This window comes from Echinops telfairi, unplaced genomic scaffold (assembly GCF_000313985.2).
Source record: "Echinops telfairi isolate 266 unplaced genomic scaffold, ASM31398v2 ScPeMD7_7420;HRSCAF=8458, whole genome shotgun sequence".
Taxonomy (NCBI): Eukaryota; Metazoa; Chordata; class Mammalia; order Afrosoricida; family Tenrecidae; genus Echinops; species Echinops telfairi.
Window position 1 is genome coordinate 52,212,846 of NW_022111320.1, and position 9,098 is coordinate 52,221,943.

The 9,098-nt window shown below is 43.6% G+C and overlaps 1 protein-coding gene across 1 annotated transcript in view; it reads left to right on the forward strand.

Annotated features, from left to right (window-relative positions):
* DOCK3 (dedicator of cytokinesis 3) overlaps positions 1 to 9,098 on the forward strand; it is a 340,151-nt gene that overhangs the window by 201,110 nt on the left and 129,943 nt on the right. Inside the window, exon 9 of the mRNA XM_045297414.1 lies at positions 3,553 to 3,634. Within this exon, the coding sequence (XP_045153349.1) occupies positions 3,553 to 3,634 (82 nt within the window). The remainder of the gene's footprint in view (positions 1 to 3,552; positions 3,635 to 9,098) is intronic.

Consider the following 9,098-nt stretch of genomic DNA (forward strand, 5'->3'; position numbering starts at 1 on the left):
CACAGGAAATAGACGAGCCAGTCAGGGTGCAGTATGCACTGATAAAACACACAACTTTCATCTAGTTCTTTAATGCTTCCTCCTCACCCCCACCCCCTTACACTGTCATGATGTATCTTACAAATCTGGCTAGATCAGAGCTTGTACACTGGTACAGACAAGAGCTCGCAGCACAGGGAATCCAGGACAGATAAACCTCTCAGGACCAACAATGAGAGTAGTGATAACAGGAGGGGAAGGGGAGGGTGGGGATGGGGGGGCAAAAGGGAGACCTGATCACAATGATCAACATATAACACCCCCCCCTCCAGGGGGATGGACAACAGAAAACTGGAAGAAGGGAGACATCTGTCAGTGTAAGACATGAAAAAATAACAATAATTTATAAATTATCAAGGGTTCATGAGGGGGGCGGGTGGGGTAGGAGGGGGCAAAAATGAGGAGCTGATACCAAGGGCTCCAGTAGAAAGAAAATGCTTTGAAAATGATGATGGCAACATTTGTACAAATGTGCTTGACACAATGGATGGATGTAATACACCTAGTATGTATAAATTATCTATTTATACATCTAGTATGTATAGATAGTATGTGTCTAGTACGTATGGATTGTGATAAGAGCTGTAAGAGCCCCCAATAAAATGATTTTTTTAAGGAAAATACTTTGTTTTTTTAATTTTATTTTGGGGTACCCCTCGCATATTCTTTGATGAGGTCTTGTAAAATATTTTACCTATTTTCAAATTGAGTTGTTTCTTTTGTTAATTATTGAGTTCTGAAAGTACTTTATATATTCTGGAGACAAGTTTTGTCTTAGAGGAATGCTTTATAAACATCTCCTTGTCTGGGACTTACTTCTCTTTTCTTAGCAGTAAATTACAAGAAATAGGTGATTTAAACTTTGTTGCAGTTCAATTTATTACTTTTTGGTACATGATTGCTTAATAATCCAAGGTCACACAAAAAAATTTTGCTGCATGCTAAATATAGAATTATAAATGTGAACATATATTTTCCTTTTGAAATTTTTCTCCTTTTTTTAGTTTGTAGGTTAGGTGTATGATCCATTAAAATTACTTTTTTTTTCTTTTCAAAAAAGTCATTTTATTGGGGGCTCTCACAGCTCTTATAACATTCCATACATCAATTGTATCAAGCATATTTGTACAGATGTTGCCATCATCCTTTCCAAAACATTTTTTATCAAGTTACTATTTTGTAAATAAGCATCAAGGCCTTTCTTGCATAAGAGATTATTCGGTACCATTTGCTGAAATTACTATGCCTTCTTCATTGGATTACCTTGACACCATTGTTGATATCAGTTGACTATAAACGTTTAGAGTATTCAGTTTTTTAAAGGCCCCCAAACCTTAAAATCCCAGTTAATAAAAACCATCTTACTTCACCTCTTCACAGCCATTTAGTACATTGTAGTTTAAACTCGCTTTTTCTACTTCTTCATTTCCTGCTCCTTACATTGACTCCTTAGTTATCCAGTGCCTCTGTAACAGAAATCCTGCAAGTGACTGGTCTTAGTCAACCAGTGCATTTGTTTCCCTGACGACTGCAAGTCCAAGTTCAGAGCACTGCCTTTGAGGGCATGCTGGCTCTGTCAGCTCTAGAGGAAGGGTTCTTTTCCTCAGTCTTCTGGCTCCAGGAGGCTCACAGTACAGGCACCCTGGGTCCAAAAGACTAGCTCTGCACCTGAATCTTCTTTCTTGTTGATAGTAGATCCCTCTCCTCTGCTTGTTTCTCTTGCCTTTTATCTCTTGTTAAATAAGAGGTGCTGAGAGGCACACCTCCAAGGAAGCGCTTCCTGTGTCAGATCAGGGTGTGGGGTCCCATCCTGGTCCCCGGACCATTGAGTGACTGATCACATCAGAGCATCTCATTGTAGATGATTGCCTCACCGCACAACCGCCAAACCACTGAGAGCCACAGCCCAGCCAAACTGACAGATAATTTTGAGGTACACAATTCAGTCCATTTTAAACTACAATTCCATTAAAGAGTTTTTCCCAGAATCCATGTTCCAAGATCCAGTGGACACTGTTTCATCCCTGTCTTCTGTGGCCCTGTCTCAGTAGTCATGGACCTTGTTGATCTCACTCTCCTCTTTCAGACACGCGCTTTTCTTCATTAATGCAGGATCCCATTACCCTCAGGGTTCTGTTTGTCCCAGTATATCTACTTTGCTCGGGTTTTTTGCCCATTTCTTAAATATTGGCACCTCTCAGGATTTTGACCAAAGTCCTTTTTGTTCTCATTCTAGGTACATTCTCTCCTTATTCCATCCATTACCCAGACTGAAGAATCTCAAAATTACATCAAACTCAAATCTTTTCCCAGTTTTTTCCTGTATATGTCACTATCCACCAAGGCCTTACTTACGTTCTATGAAGACAAATACTTTCTATATCTTGTTCACATTTGCCTTCTCGTGTCTTGCACAAAATCAGAGTCAATAACTATTTCTTGAATGACTGAACAAGTTACTGTTGGAACAAATTAATCAACTTATGTAGTTGCTATTGTAGCATATCTTATCATTCAAATATAGTACTTTAATGTTAGAAATACACGGTAGTATGTGAGTACTTTGTTGAGGGCACAAGAGAAGTAAATTACTTTTAGAGCACTTCGTTTCTTCCATGGCTCCTTTTTTCGATTACACTTGGTAAAAAAGCTTGAGATGAGAAAAATAGGGTTGATATCCTGGGCAGGGGCAGGACGGCCACGAGAGAGCAAGGAGGCATTTGTCCAAATACAACTTCTCCACGTGCTACAAACTTTTATTAAAACAACAGCAACAAGACAAACTATTTTTGTTATCATTGTATTTGTTTGTTTAGTCCCTTAGTTTCCTTCAAGAATTATCTATATTTTGGGAAATAAAATATTTTTCAGGCTCTATCAAACTCTGAATTCGGTTTAGAGTTTATATGTGTGAAATAATGTATTTTTTTCTCTTTATTCACCCAAGTTTTTATAACATTTTTCTTCTTCGCCCTTACATGGTTCATTTAACAGGAAGATGTAAATTTTGTAATGTTGATTCCCTCATCTGCAGTTTGATGGGTATCTTAGAATTCATCTGAGTGCCCACATCAAAGGATGTACGAGGAGGCTGCAAAAAGTTTGTGGGGGGGGGGAAAGGCCACTGTCTTTCCATTCCATTTCCCATCAACTTTTTGAAGCTCCCTCATGTGTACGTGTGTTACAAGCATGTCCCTTGGGGGAGGAGCATTGGAGAGAAATACAAGACGCAGTCCTCGTTGCTGCCCTCGGAGGGCACGCCTTCTGGGAGATTAGGCACGCACCGCCAGCCAGTGCCCAGCAGCACCTGTCAGTCAGCCAGGAGTGACCACTTGGTGTTACTGAGCAAGGAAGAGAGGATCGTCCCACCCAACGTGTGCCTTTGGTCTTGCCTGTCACTGCAAGCCATTCTGTAGGTGTTTAGGGCTTCTCTGCAGATGCCCTGTTTATTGGTTGTGGAGCGTGTGGCCTTTACATTTCTCTGTCTCTCTCTCTCTCTCTCCTACGTTTCAGTGAGCGGTTTCTGGTGAGACTGAACAAGAATGGTGGGCCAAGGAACCCAGAGAAGATAGAACGAATGTGTGCCCTTTTTACAGTATGTGCAAATTCTCTTTCCCTTCTCTGCTGTTGACTCTGACTGAGGCCTGCTATGTGGATCGTATCACCCTGGAAATGACTGTTTATCCTTATTTCTCCACATGCTGGAGAGAATAGCACTTGATTTATGTTCCTCTCGGGTTTCAATGAAATATTTAAAGAAAACTGAAATCAACTGCGGGTTCTAATTACATTTTTTATTAAACAGATACAATCAAGTGCCCCTTACTGATGCTGATATTAGAAGCTGTTGCACGCAGTAGATACTTAGAATCTCTGCAAGGGTTTCTTATATTCTTAACCCAAGGCCCCTGGGAATTTCTTTTTATCTGTAAATATAGTGTCTCTCAAAATATCTGCCAAATGTAGAGGTTTGCAGTTTGTTTCATGCAGATAAAGTGGGACAAACTAAATAGTCCTTCTCCCAATAAAAACGGCAGGGGGGTCTTCATCTGCTGTTGCCTGTGATACCGGAGTTTTATCGTAGCTCTCAGGAGGTCTGGGGTTTCGCTTATTGGAACGTTCTAAACTTCACAAGAAACATCGTGCCGTGTCTTTAAGTCCAAGTGGACTCGGATTTTTTTTTTCACCCAGTTAGAAAATGGTCTGACTTTATTGATTTGCATTAATTTAGTTTTTGAAGAAGGAAACAAGAATGTGGCACAATCCTAAACCAGTGTTGACTCTTGTGCCTGACTTTGTGACTGCTTCAACGACACTGAGCTACGTCCTCACCATTCAGTGCAGGGGGCTGTGTGCGCCACGTGACAGATGGCCGCTGACCGTGTGCCTGCCTCTTAAATAGAAATGGAATCTATCTGGGGATCTAATAGATGACCTTATCTGAAAGATAAGACTGTATTTGTTCACCTGGCTTTTCAGTTCTTAATAGTCTACCTTTTATCTTTCAAAATGTCAACGGATATAACTGGAGAGTGAGAAATTGCCTTCACAGGGCTAGGCTTTAGTACAACACCTCAGGTATGCAGAAAGATTGACTTGTAAGCCTGGCTTAAGTAAGATGATGCTGGTGTCAGTCTGAGCTCAGGCTTCAAGCTTCGGAGATGACACACGAAGACAGAGGGAAACTGACCCCTGAAGATAGTCAGGAAGGTTGAATCTGGTGAGAGACAGTGGATCAATGCGCTTCCTTTTCAGTGGGAAATAGTCCGGACTGCAGTTAATGAGATTTAAGTTAGAGGATGAGCTGTTTCTGTGTGGGAGAACGTGAACCCTGGGGAGTCCTCTGGGAGCTGTAGGGCTTCCTATCTGGGCAGTTAGAGCTGAGACTTCCATGTGCTCAGAAAGTGACCTAGGAGGGGACCCTCGGTTCCGAGCCTCTGACCTCGTCTGGGGAAGCAGAGACAGATCGCTGACGCCGTGCTCTTTGCCATGTTGGCATCAGAGTTGTGTGCGTGTGCTGTTGTTGAATATGAGTACAGCCCTTACGTTACGAAAAATGAACGTAATTCTGGGCATTTCAATATACTTACAGTGAATCCAAACTTTCAGTTAGCAGTATGTTAATTACCTGTATGGACCCCCCACCCCCACCCCCCGGCTTAAGTCAGCGTGGCCCCGATTTCATAAACCCAAGCTGCACGTGCCACTCACTCTGTGCTCTTGTCCTGCCCTGTGGGACGTACGGGGCTACCGAGCGCCCTGCTTCCATCCTTTCCCTTTGAGCAGGACTGCCCTGGACTGCCAAGGGCCCCAACGTGATGGGAGGCATTTTGCCAAAAGCGCAAGAGCTATTTTAACGAGTGCCAGATTTTTCTTATTTTACTTTGAGCTGTAGAAGATAATTTTGGTGAAATCTGTTGGGTTGTTTTTGTTTTTGTTCATAATCATAAAACTTTGAGCTTCTTCTGTCAGCCGCAGACGTTACCCAGGTTGTCTGAAGAGTTAGAGTCTCAGGGTAAATCCGAACGATGCAGCGCAGCCATGGTCCAGGCCGACATGTCGGCTGACTTTCACTCTGTAAGTGGAGACCGTGCAGTCCCCGCTGTTTGGAGGACTCTTACCCACAGACGTCCCCGCCAGGTGACAGACAGCCCTGTTCTCTGGAGAGCCTGGTCTTCCTGCCGTGCTAGACGTCAGCCCTTCCTCGAGGAGCCCAGGTGCCGAGCAGATTGCATGACGGGGCTGCCCGCTGCCAGTCGGCTCGGTCCAGCCCTTCAGAGACAGGAGGCTTTCTGCTCCGTGGCCAGGCCAGCCTGGGAAACCCGCAGGACACGTTTCCCCTGCTCTGCAGGCTTGTTGGAGGGAGCCCTGGGGGAGCAGCGGTTACATCTTGGGCTCTAAACACAAAGTCCGCAGTTGGAGACCAGCAGCCTCCCCTCAGGAGGAGGAGGAGGGGGAGGCTTTCTTCTCCTATGAAGAGTGACAACCCCAGAAACTCAGAGGCGCAGCTCTACCCTGACCTACAGGGTCACTCTGAGTTAGAAACCTCCCGATGGCAGAGTTGTTGATTTTGTTTTTAACAGGGTTCCTATGAGTCAGGACTGACTCCATGGCAGTGAGTCTGGGTTTTGTTTTGTTTTTTTAATTTGTGAGTGAAGAATTATATCCAAGAAGAAATTGTTTTATACTTGCATGAGTGTCAGTACAGTGAAGTTTTTGTTGACTTTCGTAGGAAACAGCTACTGTGTACAGTTGTGATAGGAGCCCTGGTGGTGTAGTGGTTATGCCTTGGACTGCGGTCCCGATGGTCAGCAGTTCAAAACCACTCTGGAGAAAGACTGGGCTTTCTACTCCCATAAACAGTTACAGTCTTGGGACCCCAAAGGGGGCCAATGTGGGTCAGCATTGACTCAGTAGCAGTGAATCTGGTTTCGGTTTGGTGTGTAAGTGTGTGTGAATGATGGCATTACATGCATCTTGCTCATTACTAGATTCCCCAGAGCCTCACACAGTGCCCAGAAAATAACTAATATCTGAAATCCTTCATTACATAAATAAATGACTATTTGCTATTATAGTTCAGTGACTAACTTGAAGAACCTGTGCTGTTTCACTGGCATTCATTGGAGTTTTATTTTCCATATATATTTATGGCATTTCAAATTCCAACATAGGATTTGAGCTACCAATTTCTTGGAGTTAAGAACTGAAATTGATTATTACTACAGTAGCACCGTGTGCCCAATACTGCCTGATTTTGACAGCTTACGTTTGAGTGAGTTGGCTTTATTTTGTATTTGTAAATCCTATTATTCATATGCAAAAACAATAGACCAGTAACACAGAAATTGTCTTTTCCTGGTATCAGGTGGACCGTCAATAAATGGAGCCTGAAATTCAGACTCAGTTGCCTCCACTGTGTAGATGAGGACCATCTTTCCTCATATGGAGGATTGGGAAGGATTCGGTCCACAGAGTAAACCCAGTGTCTGCCATGCTCTCAGAATTAAAAACTTGCTCACGAGACTGGGGGGTCGGGGGGAGGTGGGGTGGTCATCTCTCTCTCCCTACTTCAGTTTTATAGGACTTGTACATATTTTTACATGGATGGCTACACTTGATACATAGCCCTGAAGAGCATATTTTTAATAACGCCATGTTAACTGTGTTAACCAGATGCTTAAATTTAATAAGGTGGCGTTGACATTGACTTTTACATCAGAAATCATGTGGAACTAACAAATAATAATTTTACTTAAATTATATTCTTGTACACCATATAAGTTCAATGTCATCCCAATACAAATACCAGCATCTTTTAAAAGAAGTGGAAAAACTGACCACCAACTTCGTATGGAGAGGGAAGAAGCCCAGAATTGGCAGAGAACTCCTCAAGAAGAAGAATACAGTGGGAGCGCTTGCATTACCTGACTGTAAAACTTGATATACAGCCACAGTTGTCCAAATAGGATAGGACCCATGGATAGGAGCAGAAAATCCAGAAATAAAAAGAGCAGCACACAGACAACTGATCTCTGGTAAGAGCCCAAAGAAATATCAAGTGGGAAGCAAATGCCCTGTTGAACAAATGGTGCTGGAAAGGCTGGATATCGACCTGCAGAAGAATGAAAGAAGATCCTTACCTCACCCCATACACAAGAACAAATTCAAGGTGGATCACAGACCCCAAACTCCCAGGACCATCAACGAGAAAATTGGGGCAAAACTAAGAACCTTAGTGCAGGGAACACATGGGCTATCGGAAATAATGAAGGGTGCACATTCAGAGAAAGATAAACTAGACAAGAAGACATGGACATACTGAAGCTAAAACACTTGTGTACATCAAAAGACTTCATCAAGAGGGTAATAGGAGAGCCCACAGACTGGAAAAGGACATTTAGCAGTGACACATCAGACAAAGGGCTTATTACTAAAATCTACAAAATTCTGCAAGTTTACAATAAGAAAAAAAAATGAACTGCCCACTCAGGAGGGCTGAAAGACCTGAATAGAAGATTCACAAGGAGGGAAACCTGACCAAAAGTGGCCAATCGGCATGTGAGAAAAACATTCCCGATCATTAGCTGTCTGGGAAGTGCAAATTAAAATAAGTATAAGATACCAGCTAACAGCCACAAAGATAGCCCAATTCAAAAAGTCAGAAAGCAACAGGTGTTGGAGGGGGTGTGGTGAGGTAGAAATCTGTTCCACTGCTGATGATCTTGTAGGTCTGACAGCCACTGCGGAAAGCAATTTGGCAATTCCTGAAACAGATGGAAATTGAGTTACCTTATGACCCAGAAATTCCACTACTGGGCATATACCAAGGAGAAATAATAAACAGACCACAACCAGACATCTGCACACCAGTGTGCATCTCTGCACAGTTCACAATTGCAAAGAATTGGAAACAGCCTAAGTTTCCATCAGCAGATGGGTGGATTCAAAAGCTCTAGTACATGCACACATGGAGCACTACACCTCCCTGAAAACAGTGATGGAGAGATGACGCTCCTCTCGTGGAAGGGGTTGGAGGGTGTCGTGCTGAGTGAAGTCAGGACAAGCACGACGTGAATCCACTGAGGTAAGTTTCAACAGCAGGACGGGCATAGGGGAAATGCCACCTCGGAGACTCAGGAGTCAGACCATGTGTCATCAGAAAGAAAGAAAGAAAAATGCAGACAGCACCTGTGCGCAAAGGCAGAACCCACCCACCCCCATATGCCTTTACGGCCCACGGTGGGGTGGGGGAAGAAAAAGATGGCAATAGGGCACTAATCCACCCAAGGGGAGGGTATTGTTTATGTCACCACAGGAAAGGGGGGGAGAGAGTAGACCTCATGCTGGTGTGCCAAATCTTAAAGGTGATGTTCCTGCTCGGAACAGAGAAGACTGCAGGCCCAGACTCAGCCGGAGACATGATGCCCCCTCCCTAGATGACAGCGCTGCAGGGGACAGTTTGGGGAGAGTGGTCGGTCTGACCCACCCACCTGGGGACAGACCAAGAGGGGAGAGCAACAGACTAGCAATGAGGAACCCTGATTATAGACGTCAGA